The sequence below is a fragment of the Tasmannia lanceolata genome, unplaced genomic scaffold, assembly GCF_043159265.1.
Source record: "Tasmannia lanceolata isolate RefF3 unplaced genomic scaffold, GAP_Taslan_0.1 ptg000015l, whole genome shotgun sequence".
In the NCBI taxonomy this organism is placed as follows: domain Eukaryota; kingdom Viridiplantae; phylum Streptophyta; class Magnoliopsida; order Canellales; family Winteraceae; genus Tasmannia; species Tasmannia lanceolata.
The window spans coordinates 26239369-26261455 of record NW_027518692.1 but is presented as its reverse complement, the minus strand read 5'-3'; the positions used below and the strand labels follow the sequence as shown (position 1 = coordinate 26261455).

The 22087-nt window shown below is 37.7% G+C and overlaps 1 protein-coding gene and 2 non-coding genes across 3 annotated transcripts; 2 read left to right on the top strand and 1 right to left on the bottom strand.

Moving 5' to 3' along the window:
• The first annotated feature begins 13775 nt into the window (after positions 1-13775).
• On the top strand, positions 13776-17033 carry LOC143845831 (transcription factor MYB46-like). Its single transcript, XM_077354235.1, has 2 exons — positions 13776-14126; positions 15785-17033. Exons 1-2 carry the CDS (start codon positions 13834-13836, stop codon positions 16434-16436), a joined length of 945 nt encoding a protein of 314 aa, XP_077210350.1. The 5' UTR covers positions 13776-13833; the 3' UTR covers positions 16437-17033.
• Positions 17034-19791: 2758 nt separating this feature from the next.
• On the bottom strand, positions 19792-19873 carry TRNAS-GCU (transfer RNA serine (anticodon GCU)). Its single transcript has one exon. It is a non-coding gene; the product is annotated as a tRNA-Ser (tRNA).
• Positions 19874-21469: 1596 nt separating this feature from the next.
• Positions 21470-21554, top strand: TRNAY-GUA (transfer RNA tyrosine (anticodon GUA)). Its single transcript is given in 2 exon segments — positions 21470-21506; positions 21519-21554. It is a non-coding gene; the product is annotated as a tRNA-Tyr (tRNA).
• Positions 21555-22087: the final 533 nt, after the last annotated feature.

Genomic DNA, 22087 nt, shown 5'->3' with positions numbered 1-22087 from the left:
GCCTCATGGAAAGAAAATGAAGTCTTCAATGTTTTGTCCAAATATCAAGCCTTGAATTCCAACATCATGAAGAGAAGATGGGGGATGCCCACGGAACACAGAAGCCTATGGTGTAGACACGGCTAACTTTTTCTCTGTTTTCAATGCACCCCATCTCTTCAATCTTTCTCCTAAATTTTGATATTAGCACCCTCCTATTCATGCACCATTTTTATCCGTAAAGTCATTGGCTTTTTTTTAATGTGCCGTTAGCTTTTCCACTATTATTCGTCGCCCATCTCTATACTTCCATTTTTTTCCCTCTTTAATTCCTCGATCCATTTCAGTTGAGGTACCTCTTCGAGGTGCGTGCCTGAAATAGGAGTTCTACTCAGTTGAGGGGCCTCTCTCCTCGAGGTTCGTGCGTGAGAGAGCAATATGAAATTCCCATGAAGATTGGTATTCTAAAACCAACCCATGTTGTCATGCCCATCGAGGCCCATTCTTGTCTATTCCGGCATTGGTCCGTAGTGACCCAATCTCACTCGCCCATCGAGGCTTGAGTCTTGTCTAGCTCTTTGAGGTTGTGATCTATTGACCCATTTGTTTTGTTTTTTTGTTTTTAACCCTCTTTGCGACACATCAACAAGCCATTGTTGGTGATCATTGACAGCAACATCAGTCTTCACCATCAACTTTCGGAAGTGTGCATCAAATTGGTGGATTTTGAATAAATTTGTAATTTGGGAATTCTATTTTCCATATTTGGCAATTTTATTGTAATCAAACGTATATCGATTTTCAATCCATATGCGTTTGAGGGGGTATGTTAGAATATGTGAGATCTCACCAATAGGTTAGATTAGGCAACTATGGTTTAATTAGGGAGAATAAAATCACATCTTCCAAAACCTTCATAAATTTTTGTGAGATCTCGTCCCGCGATCTAAGCCTCACAACCCCAAACTTGGTAGATACGTTCACTATCCGGATGGCTAAAAATGACTATCATGTCATCCTGGAATACAAAAACTCACATTTCTCGCTTTGCAAGAGGGAACACTTTGTGATCAAGAGAAACACAGCTGAACACTAGCTTATTAGTTTGATAATTTATCTTGTTTTTTTGTTTTTGATTCAGAACTAGGTTGTGGTTTTCTATTTGTTTTTTTTATTTTTATGACCAAGCTGGGTTTGGCAAGAGCCCATCCACAAATCAAATAGTAGATAAATGAATACAGATAATCCAATCAGCAACTGAGGATATAGATTACATGCCGATATAGGAAATCCTGGATGAATAGGAAGAAGTAATTTCAACTTTTCAAGCAAAGTTGGGGAATGAGGGGAATTGGAATATGCTTGTCTTTGCAAGGGCATCCTCCTTCTGTTTGCCTTTTAGGATTGAGTATACAATATATGCTGATACTTTATTTTGAGATCTTCAAAATTTTTTTTCTCGAAGATCTCAAAATATCACTAAATAAAGTAGCAGCACTAAAGAGATCTTCAAATTTTATATATTTTAGTTTGAAACTGAAAGTTTCTTTTTGAATAAATACGTATGACATACCCCCATCATACTGTAAACCGGGCTAACTACCGCGTTCCAGAATGAACCGTGTTCCAGGCATGGTTTTAAATTTCGACCGAAATCCGAAAACACTGAAACCGAAATTGCCGAAATGTACCAAATTTCGGTTGAAATTTTGATAAAATACTAATATTTTATTTCTTTACAGAATTTCGGCTGAAATTTCGAGACAAAAAACCGACATTTTGTGAGCTTCTACCAAATTTTGACCAAAATTTCGGAATTTCAACTGAAATTTCTGTTTCGGTGAACACCAAAATTATACACGAAACTGAAATTTAAAGCCATGGTTCCAGGTAACATTGGTTGTGTCACGATGCTTATTTCCAATGGAAATAAGCATCGTGATTCTTATTATGTTCTAATATAACCGTTCTATTATTCTTCTCATTTGTTTGATTCTTTATCTCCTATTAGGCTATTAACCGTTCTTCGTAGTAGTATAGTATTTTATTCTTTTTACTGTTCTAACGGAAAGATATCATGTTGGGTATATAGTATAACCCTAATTATGTTCTAATATAAGTCCAATAAGATAATGGATCGGTGTAGTGGGCCTTTATGGGCTAGAGTCCATTAACCAGTCAATAACCCTTGTGTATCTCTCTATATATAGGGGTTGGGGGCAACAAACTAGGTATTCCAAACTAGAAACCTAGGGTGTAATGATTCAAGCAATCCTTGCTTGACTCAACATATCCCTCGCATTGTCAACAGATCGGTCAGAGCATTCTCAGTGGTTTGGTGGCTGAATTCTCGCAAAAGGTCTTCGATGAGTCGATAAGGAGGGGCCTGTCAACTTTGACAACATATAGAAGCCTCAAATTGGTGTAGCATGGCATCAACCTACTGCAACTCTTTGTTTGGATATTTTTGCTGCATTTGGGCAGAGATCCTTTCTTGGTAGGCTTGGTTTCTCTTTTTTATGAGGCTGGGTCTCCATCCTAAAATAAAACTAACATGCAGAAGGGTTACTCCCTTTTCCTCACACTTCTGGGGTATAATCCATCTGAGGTGTCCATTTTTTATTTTTTCTTTCCAATCATAAATCAATAAGAACATTTCCATTGTCCCTATTGATGAAAAATACCTTTTTTCTTGGGCCAGAGTCTTCTCTGTCAAGAGGCTAAAAGGAAATGGAATTGAAATTTGCACAGCTCTGCTTTATTACTAACACCCCTCCTGTTTGTTTTAAACTTCTACCAATGGCTGCTACAATTCCCAATAACTTACCAAGTTTACACTAAGGATGGATATCAATGTCAAAACTAGAAGAGTTTTGTAACTTGGGATTCTTTAACTTTATTCGTTTTCCTATTGTGGGAGATTTTTGTGTGTTATAGAAGCAAGAACTTTGGGTCCGTGTTTTGGGATGGTCTGGTGGCAGCAGCTGCTGTATATCTTGCCTCCAAAACAAAGGAATGGCCTTCATGCTTCTTTTTTTTTTTTTTTTTTCTTTTTTTAATAAAAATTTGGGTGCGTTTGGATTGCCTGAATAAGGCGCGGGAATCGACATCCTATTCTGATTTTGACCTATTATGATTTATGAAGTTTGGATCAGATAAATGAACGCTTTACGCGATTGGTGAATAACATCAACTAACAAGACACACATTAGAGTAAGCTTACTCTATGCCTTTGGGCATTAAGAGCCACTTGAACCTGTGTATACTTGTTAATCTATTCTCTTTCATTTCACAAACATGATGACCTTTCTTTGGAAGTAACACATCATTTCAAAGAAGTAAATGCATTTTGATGCCACTTAATCTTTATTATGAAATTTAGCTCATAAGACTTTATCTGAAATTTTAAATTCCCACTCAAATTTTGAAACTCTCCTTTCGATAATCCCATATTAATGGAGAATGAACCCTTGAAGGATTATCATCCCCTCTATTTTCATGTGGAAGAAATTGTTGGGGGTTCCACGTGAAAGCAAAAATAGTCCTGCATCGGAAAAGTCAATGGATGTGAATTTGCTTATAAGGGATGGGCACCCTCCCTCTAACAGCTAGCTTTTAGGGGCGAGTTCTACCCTGTTAAGATTCCCAACAAGTGGTATCAGAGCTAGGGCGTGGTAACCCCGGTTTACTTCCGAGGGCGGGAATGTCCCTCGAGGAAGATCTCGGTAAACCCGATAATGCCTGCGAGGACGGAAAAATCCCTCGGGGTAGATCTCGTAGTTCCCATGAAGACAACAAGGGCATCTAAGTTTTGTCAAATACAGAAAAGCAACTTGTACACAATAAACAACCTAAAAGGAAATAGGATTTTGCAGTATCCATGCTCCAGAAACAGAACCGTATCTCCATATTAAAAGACCCCCGATAGGTGGAGTCCTATATGAAATCAATGTAAATTGTACCCATGTTTTAGAAATGAGGCAGAAATAACAAGTGAGAGAAAAAAAATATCAAACAAAGAAAAACCCACAAAGATCTTCTCTCTGTCTCCATTTTAATACTAGTATACAAGTTCCAACAGCACATGTCAACACAGTTCCAAAGATGATCAGCTCTAAACAAGATTTTTTTTTTTTTTTTGCAGTTACCAGAGTGTCAGAAACAAGCCACAACAAAAATTAAAAAAAAGACATGTTCAACCATGGATTACCTAAAAAATATATTTGTGCTACCAGGGCAAAGAAAATCAGCATCATAGAAGAGAGAAGTGGGGAAAAAAAAGACCAGTTACCCATATGAATAAAAAACTAATAAAAACAACCCAAACCAAATTCTAAACATGAAAATTAGACAGAACTTTAATAGAAACAACTTTCATAAATGGAAACCAAAAATAACTTATTAGTACCTACTAAGTAAAATAGAACTTTTCCATTTAAAAAAACATGAATCACTCAAAATAACATTCTCAATATCCCAAAAAAAAAAGAGGAAAAAAAAGAAGCAAACAGACAAAAAGAGCGGGAAAAAAGCCCAGTTTCAAAGATGAAAAGTCATAAACAAAATCAATCCCAAAATCACAAAGAGCAGACATGATGTCGATGAAAGGCAAGGATGTTTTAGTACTACCCAGGTTTTAGAAACGAGGCAGCAATTAAGGATTAGATTGGGGGAAATGAACTCAAATAAGCAATTTTTAACACAACCCTTTTATGATCAAGAAAAACCCTAAACTAAACAACATCACTCAATTTCCAAAAAAAACTCACCCTAGCAAGACAACAAAGGAAACAAAATAGCAACTTTTGCATGCATAAAAATAAAAATAAAAAAACCAAAAACAAAGGGATTCCAAAAAATCACCCATTTCCAAAAAATTAGAGGACAGAAGGCAACCGGGTGGTGATGGCCTCAACCCTAACCCAACCTGAATTTAAATCAAGTTGGCTTTTACCAACCCTAACCCAATCCAACCCAACCCGAGCCAAAATTGGGGTAAACCGGTTGGGTTCGACTCAAGTTGCACCCCTCTCTCTATATTAAACTAACACTCTTGGCCCATGCTCTGAATACATGTAAAAAATTGGGACACACCCTATCAAAACATGAGGTGTAAAATGGTGGGCCCCACCGTACACATGGCTCAGTTGGAAATCATGGGACCTACCCTATTTTAAAACATGAGGTAAAAAGTGGCCCCACCTGATGGATGGGTTTGAGTTGAGTTGGTGGGACTCACCCTATCAAAACATATAAGGGCCTGTTTGGATACCTCCCATTTTGTATTTGGATTCGGAATTGAGTTTTGAATACAAATTGAATAGATCCGGCAGCTCATGTAGAGGGAGACATAGAGGGAAGGGGGTACTTTCTAGTGGAGGGGAGAGGTTGAGGAGCAAAGAGGGTGAAGGAAACTGCTAGATCTGTGGATTTTCAATTTCTTATTTCCACAACAAATTTAGAAATCTAATTTTTTTCTACTGTTAGCTGCTGAATTAGAAATCCAAGAATTTGATCCGATCCAAATTACAATGCAAAAAGGGCTGCAAATGTGAGAAATCCAAATCAAATTCTTCTCGGCATCCAAACGGGAGTTAGTGTTACAAGTATTTTGGTCGATTTTTTTACAAGGTAATTAGTTTTTTGTCTTTTCATATATAAAGCCATTTTTGGTCCCTCTCCTTTGGTGCGTGGGATGGTCCCTGTTGCTTGTCTTTTGCTCATAAAGTACACCTTACCCCTATCTTGATATGTAAGCTGAGATTAAGCCTCCAACCTGAAGGTGATGACCCAGAGCAGAATCTCTAAGATGCTTATTTACAAATGACGTGAAGAAACGAGGAGAGAATCACCATTAGGGCCCGTTTGGATGCCGAGAAGATTTGGATTTGGATTTCTCACATTTTCAGCCCTTTTTGCATTGTAATTTGGATCGGATCAAATTCTTGGAATTCTAATTCAGCAGATGACAGTGAAAAAAATCAGATTTCTAAGTTTGCTGTGGAAATAAGAAATTGAAAATCCATGGATCTGTGAGTTTCCTTCACCCTCTTTGCTCCTCAACCTCTCCCCTCCACTAGGAAGTACCCCCTTCCCTCTCTGTCTCACTCTACATGAGCTGCTGGATCTATTCAATTTGTATCCAAAACTCAATTCCAAACCAAATACAAAATGGAAGGTATCCAAATGGGCCATTACATCATTCTAGAACTTTCATTTCCTTGTTTACAGTCATTCATCATGAACTGATAATTCTGAATAATATTTATATATTTCAATGTTTTAACAGGAGCATATCCATCCTAACATTGTCCAAATGCTAATTTTCATATCAATGCTAAACTGTCCAAATGCTAATTTGTGCTTGGTCAGTGAGCTAGGATTTAACCTCCAACCCGAAGGTGGTTATGGTGAATGTTATTAGGGTCATTACCTGTTAGAATATGTGGGATCCAACTGTTGGATTGGGTTAAGATCTCACCGTTGGATCATCTTGGAGGTAGATTGGGTAAGTTGGCTAAATGAGGAGACTAGATAAATTAGGCGAGTGGATAAGAAGAGACAAGCAAGAAAGATTAGGAAAGTAGATTTATTTAGGATTCCTTCCCTTCCATAATTATCTTGATTTCCCTTCTATGCTTATCATGTAAGTGCTTTATATAAGCACCCTTTGATTACTGTAATAGCATCTAAGAATTAGTGAAATTTCTGAAGTTTATCATGGTATCAAAGCGGGACGATCCGATCCGTCCTTGACCACAGTTTTCGCAGTTTCGTTTTCCGGCGGACGGCCGAGTTAGCCGTTCGCCAGGCCAACATAGCTCTCCAATTTATCCGCTGCAAAAACAGCCCCTGCAAATCTAAATCCCAACTCTTAGAATTCGCTTCCTTTGTGTTTGCCTCATTTTCATCTCTACCTTCCCATGTTCCATCCATGGGTTTTCATCCATGACTTCACTGCACTCGCAGCCATCTCCCCTTAGGTTCATTTGATCAGCCTCATGGAAAGAAAATGAAGTCTTCAATGTTTTGTCCAAATATCAAGCCTTGAATTCCAACATCATGAAGAGAAGATGGGGGATGCCCACGGAACACAGAAGCCTATGGTGTAGACACGGCTAACTTTTTCTCTGTTTTCAATGCACCCCATCTCTTCAATCTTTCTCCTAAATTTTGATATTAGCACCCTCCTATTCATGCACCATTTTTATCCGTAAAGTCATTGGCTTTTTTTTAATGTGCCGTTAGCTTTTCCACTATTATTCGTCGCCCATCTCTATACTTCCATTTTTTTCTCTCCTTAATTCCTCGATCCATTTCAGTTGAAGTACCTCTTCGAGGTGCGTGCCTGAAATAGGAGCTCTACTCAGTTGAGGGGCCTCTCTCTCGAGGTTCGTGTGTGAGAGAGCAATTTGAAATTCCCTTGAAGACTGGTATTCTAAAACCAACCCATGTTGTCATGCTCATCGAGGCCCATTCTTGTCCATTCTGGCATCGGCCCATAGTGACCCAATCTTACTTGCCCATCGAGGCTTGAGTCTTGTCTAGCCCATTGAGGTTGTGATCTATTGACCCATTTGTTTTATTTTTTTTGTTTTTAACCCTCTTTGCGACACATCAACAAGCAGCGTCTTCTTCGGCAACCATCGTTAGTGATCATTGACAGCAACATCAGTCTTCACCATCAACTTTCTGAAGTGTGCATCAAATTGGTGGCTTTTAATTAAATTTGTAATTTGGGAATTCTATTTTCCATATTTGGCAATTTTATTGTAATCAAACGTATATCGATTTTCAATCCATATACGTTTGAGGGGGCATGTTAGAATATGTGAGATCTCACCAATAGGTTAGATTAGGCAACTATGGTTTGATTAGGTAGAATAAAATCACATCTTCCAAAACCTTCAGAAATTTTTGTGAGATCTCGTCCCGCTATCTAAGCCTCACAACCCCAAACTTGGTAGGTACGTTCACTATCCGGATGGCTAAAAATGACTATCATGTCATCCTGGAATACAAAAACTCACATTTCTCGCTTTGCAAGAGGGAACACTTTGTGATCAAGAGAAACACAGCTGAACACTAGCTTATTAGTTTGATAATTTATCTTGTTTTTTGTTTTTGATTCAGAACTAGGTTGTGGTTTTCTATTTGTTTTTTATTTTTTATGACCAAGCTGGGTTTGGCAAGAGCCCAGCCACAAATCAAATAGTAGATAAATGAATATAGAGATAATTCAATCAGCAACTGAGGATATAGATTACATGTCGATATAGGAAATCCTGGATGAATAGGAAGAAGTAATTTCAACATTTCAAGCAAAGTTGGGGAATGATGGGAATTGGAATATGCTTGTCTTTGTAAGGGCATCCTCCTTCTGTTTGCTTTCTTTTAGGATTGAGTATATAATATATGCTGGATTGAGTATATAATATATGCTGATACTTTATTTAGAGATATTTTGAGATCTTCAATTTTTTTTTTTTGAAGATCTCAAAATATCACTAAATAAAGTAGCAGCAATAAAGAGATCTTCAAATTTTATATATTTTAGTTTGAAACTGAAAGTTTCTTTTTGAATAAATACGTATGACATACCCCCATCATACTGTAAACCGGGCTAACTACCGTGTTCCAGAATGAACCGTGTTCCAGGCATGGTTTTAAATTTCGACCGAAATCCGAAAACACCGAAACCGAAATTGCCGAAATGCACCAAATTTCGGTTGAAATTTTGATAAAATACTAATATTTTATTTCTTTACAGAATTTCGGCTGAAATTTCGAGACAAAAAACCGACATTTTGTGAGCTTCTACCAAATTTTGACCAAAATTTCAGGATTTCAGCAGAAATTTCTGTTTTGGTGAACACCAAAATTATACACGAAACTGAAATTTAAAACCATGGTTCTAGGTAACATTGGTTGTGTCACGATGCTTATTTCCATTTGATTCTTATTATGTTCTAATATAACCGTTCTATTATTTTTCTCATTTGTTTGATTCTTTATCTCCTATTAGGCTATTAACCGTTCTTCGTAGTAGTATAGTATTTTATTATTTTTAATGTTCTAACGGAAACATATCCTGTTGGGTATATAGTATAACCCTAATTATGTTCTAATATAAGTCCAATAAGATAATGGATCGGTGTAGTGGGCCTACATGGGCTAGACTCCATTAACCACTCAATAACCCTTGTGTATATCTCTCTATATATAGGGGCTGGGGGCAACAAACTAGGTATTCCAAACTAGATACCTAGGGTGTAATGATTCAAGCAATCCTTGCTTGACTCAACATATCCCTCGCATTGTCAACAGATCGATCAGAGCATTCTCAGTGGTTTGGTGGCTGAATTCTCGCAAAATGTCTTCGATATGTCGATAAGGACAAGGGATAGGCAGATGGAGAAGTTCCTGAGGAGCCTGTCAACTTTGACAACATATAGAAGCCTCAAATTGGTGTAGCATGGCATCAACCTACTGCAACTCTTTGTTTGGATATTTTTGCTGCATTTGGGCAGAGATCCTTTCTTGGTACGCTTGGTTTCTCTTTTTTATGAGGCTGGGTCTCCATCCTAAAATAAAACTAACATGCAGAAGGTTACTCCCTTTTCCTCACTCTTGTGGGGTATAATCCATCTGAGGTGTCCATTTTTTATTTTTTCTTTCCAATCATAAATCAATAAGAACATTTCCATTGTCCCTATTGATGGAAAAATACCTTTTTTCTTGGGCCAGAGTCTTCTCTGTCAAGAGGCTAAAAGGAAATGGAATTGAAATTTGCACAGCTCTGCTTTATTACTAACACCCCTCCTATTTTAAACTTCTACCAATGGCTGCTACAATTCCCAATAACTTACCAAGTTTACACTAAAGATGGATATCAATGTCAAAACTAGAAGAGTTTTGTAACTTGGGATTCTTTAACTTTATTCGTTTTCCTATTGTGGGAGATTTTTGTGTGTTATAGAAGCAAGAACTTTGGGTCCGTGTTTTGGGATGGTCTGGTGGCAGCAGCTGCTGTATATCTTGCCTCCAAAACAAAGGAATGGCCTTCATGCTTTTTTTTTTTCTTTTTCTTTTTTTAATAAAAATTTGGGTGCGTTTGGATTGCCTGAATAAGGCGCGGGAATCGACATCCTATTCTGATTTTGACCTATTATGATTTATGAAGTTTGGATCAGATAAATGAACGCTTTACGCGATTGGTGAATAACATCAACTAACAAGACACACATTAGAGTAAGCTTACTCTATGCCTTTGGGCATTAAGAGCCACTTGAACCTGTGTATACTTGTTAATCTATTCTCTTTCATTTCACAAACATGATGACCTTTCTTTGGAAGTAACACATCATTTCAAAGAAGTAAATGCATTTTGATGCCACTTAATCTTTATTATGAAATTTAGCTCATAAGACTTTATCTGAACTCATATGACTTTATCTGAAATTTTAAATTCCCACTCTAATTTTGAAACTCTCCTTTCGATAATCCCATATTAATGGAGAATGAACCCTTGAAGGATTATCATCCCCTCTATTTTCATGTGGAAGAAATTGTTGGGGGTTCCACGTGAAAGCAAAAATAGTCCTGCATCGGAAAAGTCAATGGATGTGAATTTGCTTATAAGGGATGGGCACCCTCCCTCTAACAGAGAGCTTTTAGGGGTGAGTTCTACCCTGTTAAGATTCCCAACAAGTGGTATCAGAGCTAGGGCGTGGTAACCCCGGTTTACTTCCGAGGGCGGGAATGTCCCTCGAGGAAGATCTTGGTAACCCCGATAATGCCTGCGAGGACGGAAAAATCCCTCGGGGTAGATCTCGTAGTTGCGAGATTGTCCACGTGGCTTCCACGTGGAGGGGGAGATTGTTGGGGGTTCCACGTGAAAGCAAAAATAGTCCCACATCAGGAAAGTCAATGGATGTGGATTTACTTATAAGGGATGAGCACCCTCCCTCTAACAGCTAGCTTTTAGAGGGGAGTTCTACCCTGTTAAGATTCCTAACAGAAATAACTCAATGAACAGATAAATATACACTCAAACTCTGGTGTACTATATTAACTAGGGTATAAATTCTGGTATTCATAAACCATCTCTGATTTTCAGTTAGCAAACATGGCAATCAATCCAGAGCAGCCATTGGGTTAGTTTTCATTTATATAATCTCATGAGATCAGATTTTCACGGTGAATAGTAATAGACAATTTTTTGGGTCCCACCGAGGAATGTGTATGTGAAATCAAGACTGTTTATCTTGCAGAACATTATTAGATGACGCACTAGGAAAAAAAAAATCAATGGTTTAGCTATTCTTGGCCGAACTTTTAAGTAAGGTTTGATGGATCAAGTGCCTAGCTAGGAACATCTGATCAAGGCTTTCTTTATGGCATTTGCCCGGACTTTTTGATCAACGGATCTGATTGTGTGCACGAGGCAGCAGCAGGCCCACAAAGCGTACCTCATTTAGGAAGGCTCATATTCAAGTGGTTTTAAAGTTAAATATGATGATTCTATGGAAATAATGGTTAGAATAGGATTAGAAATTGTAGAGTTAATGGCTTCCAAAGAGGGGTTAACGTCAATTTCAAATGAGATTAAATCAAAATAGCCTTAATTGCATAAAAGAATCTAGGTGGCCCAAAATTATTGAGGGCCCACAAAAAAGGTCCATGAATGATTCGGTATGATTTAGGGAATTGGCCCATCAGATTAGATGATTTGGGTTGTGTACATTGGTGCTGATCTGACAGTAGATAAATTTATTTCGATTTGCCATTCTAAATCTCCTTCAATAGAATTTTTCAGTCTTTTTCCTCAGAGGCCACATGGAAACATAACACCCACACCCACACCCGCTCCTTGCATGATCCAGATTAACCAATTTCAGGGCTGATTGTGGATGATCATGGGCTAAGAATTATAATGATCAGACAATCCCAATCCTTGGGTAAGAGTAAAACCAATCAACGGTCCTCATTCAATGGCATCGATCAAGGGGTTAGAATGATGGCTTCAATCCCATTCTTGGCATTTAGATAATCTAGGATGGGACCCACAACTTGGATAAAAAACAGATGAGGCTGAAAGTAGGCATATCAAACCTCTTTTTTATCCACAAATTCTCACACATTTTAAAGAGATTTGTCACGTTGTTTCTGTTTTTGTCTGAGATTCACCTTTTGGTAAGATGAGTCCCTACATATCTTCGGACGTACACGGAAACATTTGCTTAAGACCCAATTCATCTCCTCTTTCACACTTTTGCATTTTCAACGTGAAATTTCACCTGGTATCTCTTCATATTGGCACAACATAAGAAATGCAGTCCTTCCCTATTCATTACGTGTATAGTGATACGAATACATACATACGTAAACACATATAATAACGGACTCTCATTCACATGCATAATATATACGATGGCTAGTGATATTGGCACTACCATGTTTTAATAATTACACAAACTCACCTTGTCTTTTATTTTTAAATTGGCTTGGGATAGCATTTTGGGAACCATAATTACCTTTGACAGCTCTTTAAATAATAAAAGATAAGATTAGACATTGACATTATAAAAAATGGTGCTGATATCATTTCCCATACTAGGAAATCTTGGGTGTCGAGGTTATTAAAAACACTATAAATTGGAATTTTTATTTTAAGTATGAATAGCTTATAAATGAAAATTTCTTCATAGTTATTAAATATCTGATAAAAGTAAAAGGGAAATGCTATCAGCACTACTTTATTTTGATGATGAGGGCACTCCTCGCTTTATTCAAAGTACGGTATGGCCCGCACCATAGGATGATCCAAACCGTCCATTAGATGGGCCAATGACTAAATAGGTTGTGCCCCAAAAATCATTTCCACAGGTTGATCCTAACCTTCTGATTTGACTGTTAGAGTGTTGATCCTAACCCTCTATAGATTGGAGGGTTAGGATCAACCTATGGTAATAATCTTTGGGGCACAACCTATTTAGACTGTGGCCCATTTAATGGATGGTTTGGATCATCCTATGGTGGGGGCTAGACCGTACTTTGAATAAAGTGAGGAGTGCCCTCATCAAAATACAGTAGTGCTGATAACATTTCCCAAGTAAAATTACTGTAGTTATTAGATATCTTATAGTTGTAGAGCTATTGAATAAGTCACACTTTTAAAGTTTGACTTTATTTTTACTTCATAAAATTTTAGTCACAAAAACACATTTCAAGCATGAATAACGTTCGTTCGCAAAAAGTGCATATATTTTTATAGTATAAGAAAATGACTCTATTTTCAAGAAAAGACAAACAAAAGGAGGTAAAAAGCTTAAAAGGTTAGTGGAGATATCAATTGCCATATATTTTTATATAGTCTATATGTTGTATAAGTGTAGATGGATGCGTACTGGGGAAGAGAGAGATAGAGAGGGTTTGTTTGATAAACAAGCTAGATATTATTGCTTGGGTTTCACATAATCTCTCTCTCTCTCTCTCTCTCTATGATGATTACCTTGTGAGTGAAGAAAAATGCAACGAAAAAGACAAGAGCTGGAGTCAAAGACAAGAAGACCACCCATCTCTCTCACTTTCTAAAGGTCCCCCTCCAAACCGTTTTCCACTCGACCCAACAACAAACAAACATTAAATATCTCTCTCTCTCTCTCTCTCTCTCTCTCTCTCTTCTCCATTTTCTAAGCAAACCCCACAACCATCACCATCATTATCAACATCCCCACTCGATGAAGCCTTGTTTATCCCTCCACCTTTCTCTTCTCCTCTATAACACACTCTCTCTCCTCTCAATTAAACCAGTTGGGAAGACAAGTTTGTGCAAGGACTCTGGAGTTCGCGATGAGGAAGCCGGATTCCCCGGCTAAACACAACAATCTCAACAACAACAATGGGAATAATAAGCTTAGGAAGGGATTGTGGTCACCAGAAGAAGATAACAAGCTGATGAATTACATGCTTAGCAATGGGCAAGGGTGTTGGAGTGATGTTGCGAGAAACGCGGGCTTGCAGAGATGTGGCAAGAGTTGTAGACTCCGCTGGATCAATTACTTGAGACCTGATCTCAAGCGCGGAGCATTCTCTTATCAGGAAGAAGACCTCATCATCCACTTGCATTCCATTCTTGGCAACAGGTTCTCTCTCTCTCTCTCTCTCTCTCTCTCTCATATATATATATATATATATATATATATATATATATATATATATATATATATATATATATATATATATATATATATATATATATATAAGGAAAAGGATTGTACGCTCGAGCGTACCAAGCTTATGGTACGCTCGTGTGCCCAATCACATGGGTCCCATAATTTTTGTGGTGATCCAAAGCATTCATTTGCAAGGCTCTATCATAGATAGGGTGTGTACCAAAAATCAGCTCCATTGAATCATCCTAACCCCTTCAAAAGTGGAGGGCAAAAATGGGCAGATTTGTGGACAAACAGTGTCTGTCCATTTTGACCTCCACAAATGGATGTGTTAGGATGATCCTATGGAGCTGATTTTTGGTACACAACCCATCTATGTAAGGGCCTTTTAAATGAATGCTTTGGATCATCCTAACAAAGTGGGCCCACATGTGATTGGGCACTCGAGCGTACCATAAGCTTGGTACACTCGAGCGTACAATCATTTTCCTCTAGGATCATCCTCATAAATTTTGGTTTTGGTACTAGTCTCGGACCTTGAAATTTTGAAATTTCGGTCGAAATCTGGTACACAAATTGAAACCAATATTTTATTCAATATTTAATTTCGGCCAAAATTTCGGTGAAATATTAAATTAATTAAAAAAAAACAGATTTTTTGGGTCAAATTTCGGAAAAACATTTCGACCTAAATCCTAAAAGTTCAGCCGAAATAAATGACCATTTCGGTTTTGTGTGGTTTCGGTGTCGGTCTCCACCGAAATCCGAAATTTCAGTCGAAATTTTAAACCATGATTATAGGTATCGATGCTTGCACATTTGCAGTCCCTATTATGAATAATGACACTACATCTTTGTTTAACCCATTTTTTTAATTTTTTAAAGGCTCCCAACATCTAATAAAAAAAGCAGTTCATAGAATTTAGAGAGCCATTATGAAAACGACGGAGTGAAGATATCATTTTCATGTGTGTATATGTATGGTTTTTTTTATATATATGCATGTATGCAGGTGTGCATGTGTGTTGGTTTTCTGAAATGGACATGCTTGTATCATAGAAAGAACCCCCTTGTCCTGTTTGATACTCCATCATATTTGAAATATTTTTCTTTTGTAGATTAGATAATTTCGACTATCCAATAAACCTTAAGCTCAACCTTCCAATCTTGACAAATAGAATAAATTTCGAGGTTTAGGTCAGCTGCAACCACATATGGCGTATTCAGTTATTGGACAGATAATGACAACTATGATATTTTATTGGGTGTTACCATGCTAGGGTTGCTTAAATTTGTATTTTGGTTGTAGTTTGTATTTGAAAATAAAAATTGAAAAGGACATTTTGTTTGGCTTACGTCTGCCTTTTGAGTTACAGATACTACTTGTAGTTTTATGTTATACACATGCATGCATGCACATGCATATATGCATCCATAATATGGTGTATATTAAGCACTAAAAAATATAATACTTTTAGTGTTTAACATACACCACAATATCTTGTACATACACTAAAACCCACATAAAAAACCCAATTCAGTTTTGGACCCTAATATCCATTGAAGCCATCCATTTTATTTCTACTGTTGCTCAAATGTTTTTTTTTTTTTTTTCTCTATCAATGCAGATGGTCTCACATTGCAGCACGTTTGCCTGGGCGGACCGACAACGAAATAAAGAATTTTTGGAATTCTACAATAAAGAAAAGGCAGAGAAAATCATCATCATCCTCACCAAACCATAGTGATTCTTCAGAGCCAAGAGAGGCCATGGGTGGGTTTACTCCCATCAATGACCATAACATCATGGCGATGTTCATGGACTCATCGTCGTCTTCGTCATCCTCATCCATTCAAGCTATGACTATGACCAATGAGCTCAACCCATTGCCTCGGCTCGAGAACGGTTACGACTTCGCCGGAGGCTGCTTCTCCATGCCTACATGCTTGACACAAGTTGGTATGGAGGATGGTTTGTATGGGGAACATGGGTTCTTAGGGGGTGATCAAATGGTGGGAGAAGGGGAGCTGTTCATTCCTCCCTTGGAGAGTATAAGCTTGGAAGAAAATACCACTACTAATTACACTAGTGGTGAAAACCCAAAAAATCATCAGTGCAACGACACTAATAACATCAACAACAACAACAATATAGGGGATAATGTTGATGAGAAAGGGAATTATTGGCAAGGTGAAAACTTAAGAATTGGGGAGTGGGACTTGGAAGATTTGATGGAAGACATCTCCTCTTGCCCTTTTCTTGATTTCCAAGTTAAATGATTTGCAACCCCAAGAATGTAGGGTCCCAATGGTTTTTCTTTTCCTTTCTTTTTTTCCATTTTTTTTTTCTTTGGGGACCTTTCTTCCATTTTTCATAAAAATATCCACATGATCATTTGTCAAAGAAAAGCAAAGGAGAGTAAACATGATTTCAAACCACCAAAATACATGAAGCCGGTTGCTAGGTCTGGTTTATAGGTCACCCTAAGTTCTTAGACCCTTTTAGCCATGAAATCCATTTACCAATCCTTGGACAATGTGGGATGAGATCTCAATAAAAGGTCTGAAAGATTCTAGAGCTTTTGTTTTGTTCGAATTTGTTTTTCTTGAAGTGATGGGTTATTATTTTTTTCTTTTTTGTAACATCATGAAAATACATGGGTTCGGGGACACTGGAATCTCATTGAGAAATAACAATACTTGAACAGAGATGTGAATAGTCATATTCAAGGAAGAGGTGAAGGCCATCACATTGGTGGTGGAGATACAGTTCTTGTGGCATGTACAAAAAGAAAAAAAAATCTAGGGTGAATGTTTTCAAATTGTAATTGGTTGTAAGGAAAGTAGGCTTTACTTCACCTTAGTGAAGTCTCTCTCTCTCTCTCTCTCTCTCTCATGTATTGAAACCATGGTTTTAAATTTCGTCCAAAATTGGATTTCAGTTGGGACCGAAACTGAAATTCTGGATTTCCCAATTTTCGGCCGAAATTTCTAGAATTTCAATTTTTTTTTTAAAAAACTTTGTATTTTTCTGAAATTTCGGCCGAAATTAGCGAATTAATTAATTAATGCTTTTTTTTACCGGATTTCGGCCGAAATTTAAATCCATGATTTTAACATTGATAATAAGGCTTTTTTTTTAATCTTGTTTTTACTCGCAAAAAGGAAACATGGATTTGTGGAAGAGCTTGTTTTCAAGTGGGTCAAGGCTTCAAAGCCAGAAATGGAAGATCCACTTTGGAAGCACTTAAATACTACTCAAGTCTTTCTTGTTGTGACATCCATTTGTCATAATAATAGAGGTTGTAGCATGGATTCCAAAATTGTAATAATACCATTACCATTTTGTCAAAATCTATTGATGTTAGGAGGGATGTTAAACTCCGAGGAGCCCTCGCAGAAACCGGTCACAAGGGCTCCACCATTGGATCCACGTCAAAACCTTTGAGTTTAGAATTCCTCTGATATTAGAGATAAGAGCAAGTGGTAGTTATTATGACATAGAAGAAGAGATCAAATCGATCATCATCAAGTGATTGAATGGAAAAAAGAAAGAAAAAGGACTCATGATTTACCTACTACGTAGAAAGACAAACCAGGGTCCAGAATTTAGATCCTCGATCGTGTATCAATAATGATACTCTTTATTTTGTACTTTTCCAGTTGGATTTTAAAGGCTGTTACAATTTTGCTTACTGATATTCGCACTACCATATTTAGATAATAAGACGAACTTACCTCGTCCCTTTTAATTTAACAAGCTGTACTTCAAAGGCTATTGCAATTCCCAAAAGCTCTCATGCAGCCGGTTAAGAAAGAAAAGACAAAGTAGAGCTCGTCCCAATATCAAAACATGGTAGTGCCAGTATCCTTTCCAATATGCTCTTAAGAACCCATCAGCATAGTAGCCTTTCTGATGCAAAACGGTGTGGCATGAAGAATTCTTTTACTTTTTATTTTCATTTTTTGCATTTTATTTCTAGTATATTTTTGGTAGTCAAAACTTGTCCGTTTAGTCTGATTTTAGTATTTTTAGAAAAGTTATTCGATTATCTATCTAAGGAGCAAAAGATTACACAATTTGGACTTAATTTAGCTAAGTTATAGGCATTTTACGGATATGGTTTAGTTATATTATGGGATTGCTATTGTAGGAATATTTTAGTCATAATTCTAATTTTTATTTTTGTTGCTTTCAGTAGAAGATTGGGAATAATTGTTAGGCAAGCTTTAGGGTTTGTAATTTTTTGTTTTGACTATCTATATAATGTAATGACATGAGGAAAGAAAGATAGATTTGAATAAATAAGATTTTTGGAATATCTTTTGTGAAAAGTCTTGGCTCGTTCACGTGGGTGATGGGGCTTAGCTTGTGTTGCCGCTCCACGCTCCCCGCATCACTTTCAAATACGCTGTTGACGAACTTACCTTGTCCTTTTCCATTTAACAAGCTGTACTTCAAAGGCTATTACAATTACCAAAAGCTTTCGTGCAGTCAATTAAGAAAGAAAAGACAAAGTTGAGCTCGCCCCAATATCAAAACATGTTAGTGTCAGTAGCCTTTCCAATATGCTCGTGACAACCCATCAGCATAGTAGTTAATAAAATAAAGAGTGCTTAACCCGGACGGGTGTGGCTCTTTGGCATAAAGTCATGGGAATGCTCCCTAGTGATGAGAGTTAGTGATTGCACGCATCCATAGGGATTAATCCCGCCCTAAAAATAGGGTGGGGAATACCCTATGTCATAAAAGAAAAGAACAAAAAAAAGATTGCCATTATCAAAACATTAGCGTTACGATAGGCCTTCTGTGATGGTCCCTAGCAAATCCCACATCTTATAATGAACAATCTATTTCTAATAAAAATACACAAAGAGAAAGAAAACTAACAGCAAAAAAACTATTTATTAATTAGAAAACCAAATAAAAAAACTTCATAACCAAGAAGACTTCAAGGTGGCAAACGGGCCGTGCCGTGCCAGCACAACACGAAACTTCTTAGCCCGATGTGGTCCGCGGGCCAGGCACGGCACATAAAAGTTGAAGGTTAGGCACAGCACGTCCCACGGCCCGTATAGTGCTGGCCAGGGAAAATAGCCCTAAATACTCACTTTTACACTGATTTTACCGTGCCAGGCCGCTGGCCTAAACCCCACAGCCCGGCATGGCCCGCGACTTCGTGCCGTGCCTTGCCTTGCCAGGCCGGCACAGCCCGTTTGCCACGTTGAAGAAGACTTAGTTTAAATAGAGTTTGTATTTTCTACCACAAAAGCCTCGAACTAGTTTGTTTACAAAGTTAGCAATAATTAGGATCATTGATCAAGTCGACAAATACAATCATGTAGAAGACTTAGTTTAAATAGAGTTTGTATTTTCTACCACAAAAGCCTCGAACTAGTTTGTTTACAAAGTTAGCAATAATTAGGATCATTGATCAAGTCGACAAATACAATCATGTCCCCCCCCCCCCCCCCCATAAGGTGATCAGAGTAGGTTGTTAGATGGGTCACACATGAGTTTGATATGCAAGGATGCAACACGTCCAAAATTGCATAATAGGACCTTTGACAGTGACATTGTTGTATTTTATGCCTCGTTTTTTACACTATTTGTGGGGACCATCAAAAAATCATTCGTCGCCTGAGAGATTCGAACTCTCGCGGGGAAACCCCATGTACTTAGCAGGCACACGCCTTAACCACTCGGCCAAAGCGACTTTGATGCATAACATGTTTTATCAAGTATGTAATACGTTCTTCAAAATCCATTAGGCCACGTTTGGACACCTCGTGTTTTTGTATTTGGGTTTGGATTTAAGTTTTGACTGCAAAATACATCAATCATCTTCATGCTCATGTTGTACGAGAGGGGAAGGGAGGGAGGGACGTCTTGCTGCTGCTGACCTGCTGCAGCAACATCGAGGAGCAACGAGGGTGAAGGTAATTGCTATAAATATGGATTTCCAAATAATGCCTCACAGAAAAGATTTTAAAATCAGATTTTTTCTTTCACTGTTGTGGCTGATTTGGAAATCAAATGATCCGATCGAGTTCCAAATCTCAACTGCAAATGTGAGAAACCCAAATCTAAAGCTTGTGGGTATCCAAACGTGGCTTTAGTGAAATAAAGACCAGCTTTTTTGGGAAAATCTTCGAAAAAGAGTTTTTAAAATTGTCGAAGAAACCCTTCTCAAATGGGTTTTAGCCACAACATCAAAGTGTGTAAGCCCAATTCTAAGGAATAGGAAATTTAAAAAAGGTAACTTTTTTTTCATGCATGGCACATTCTCAATGTTAGGGTCTTTCATCGGTGTACTCTTAGTCTCCATATCATCTTCCTTAAGGCTCCGTTTCTTTTAACGCAAAATGGGCTTCAAACAATTTTAAGCAAAAAATTTGTTATACGTCTATTTCACGTTGAAGGAAAATGGAGCCAAGGAAAGATAGGGTTGGGCATTCCGTGATATAAGTTGTTTTGCCTTCATCAATGAAGGGGCCCATGAGTTAGGCGAAGAAAGGCAACTTTGAGAGGGTCACCTTTGAAAAGTTAAAATGTTTTCATAGTGCACAGCCCCACCAGCGCAAGATCCACAAGTGTGTCATAGATGGTTGAGCATGCCATAGATGGTCCAGATCAACCAATGGTTGGGCCTACTGCCTACTAGATGATATTACCTTGGCGCAACGGTAAGGTTGCTCCATTATGACCTGGTGGTCATGGGTTCAAGTCATGAAAATAACCTCTTTGCAAAGCAGTGACAAGGCTGTGTACACCTAGCCCTCCCCAGACCCCGCAATGGCGGGAAGCCTCGTGCCCTAAGGCCTTTTTTTTATTTTTAATATTAGTTTATCAAGTGGTGAGAGAGGGAAAGAAAGAATGGGAGAAGGAGATACTAGAGAAGGCACCGATGAGGAGATGGTCAGAAAAATAAGAAAAATTTACGTTTAATTTTGATTCCAATAATCAATTTTCAATTCATGATCGTTTCTCAAAATCCAAAACAAACATGGCCTAGCCATGCTTAATGTTGTAATCCTTTATTTGAAGGTGATCTGGTCTATTATAGTTCATTTTTAAACAAAAATAACAGCTAAACTCTTTTTTGATGAAACCCTAAAATCAAGGGTCTAGATTATCTTCTTAAGGTGGGACTAATCAGTGACATGGAAATGAACATTTTAAATATCAAATAAAAACGTTCCACATGATCAATTGGAGAGTTTCAATTTTTTGGAATGGGAGACTTTTGAAAGAAATCCATTTCGGGGTGTAGTATAGTCTTAATATTTAATTTAGAGACATCTACAGCAAACCGACCTTAGCTCAGTTGGTAGAGCGGAGGACTGTAGTGTTAGCAGTATATCCTTAGGTCGCTGGTTCGAATCCGGCAGGTCGGATGCTTTTTTTCTCATTTTCCTCCTCTTTTGTCCACAAAATTTGCCTAGCAGAGGAAATGATGGTTTTGATATTTCCGCTAACCCATCTTGTCTTATTATTTAATGAGCTATCACAGGTTATTACACTTCTCGAAGACAAGGTGATATTTGTCACAAGCCAATTTATAAAGAAAAGACGAGTTGGATTTGTGAAATTATCAAAATAATGTTGCGGTGATATCATAATAAGTCAAAAAGAGTTTTTATATGATGAAAGGCCTTATAGTCCATTATTTTTCAAAAAGTACACACTATCGGATGATCCAAACCGTCCATTAGGTGGGCCACAACCTAAATAGGTTGTGCCCCCAAAATCATTTCCGTAGGTTGATCCTAAGCATCCGATCTATAACTGGTAATTCCCCCTCTGTAAATAAATAAATAAAAACATAAGTTACCAGTGAAAGTAATCAAGTTAGGGTTTCAAAGTTCCTTTTGAACTTGAAGGCTTCCCTGTTTTTAGGCTAATTAGTAACCCCAATTTTGTTTTTCCT

Excerpts from the sequence above, each read along its gene's own strand:
- LOC143845831 (XM_077354235.1), top strand. The coding sequence starts at position 13,834 with ATGAGGAAGCCGGATTCCCCGGCTAAACACAACAATCTCAACAACAAC. Across the intron at positions 14,127-15,784 it reads CATTCCATTCTTGGCAACAG|ATGGTCTCACATTGCAGCAC; the intron begins GTTCTCTCTCTC and ends CTATCAATGCAG.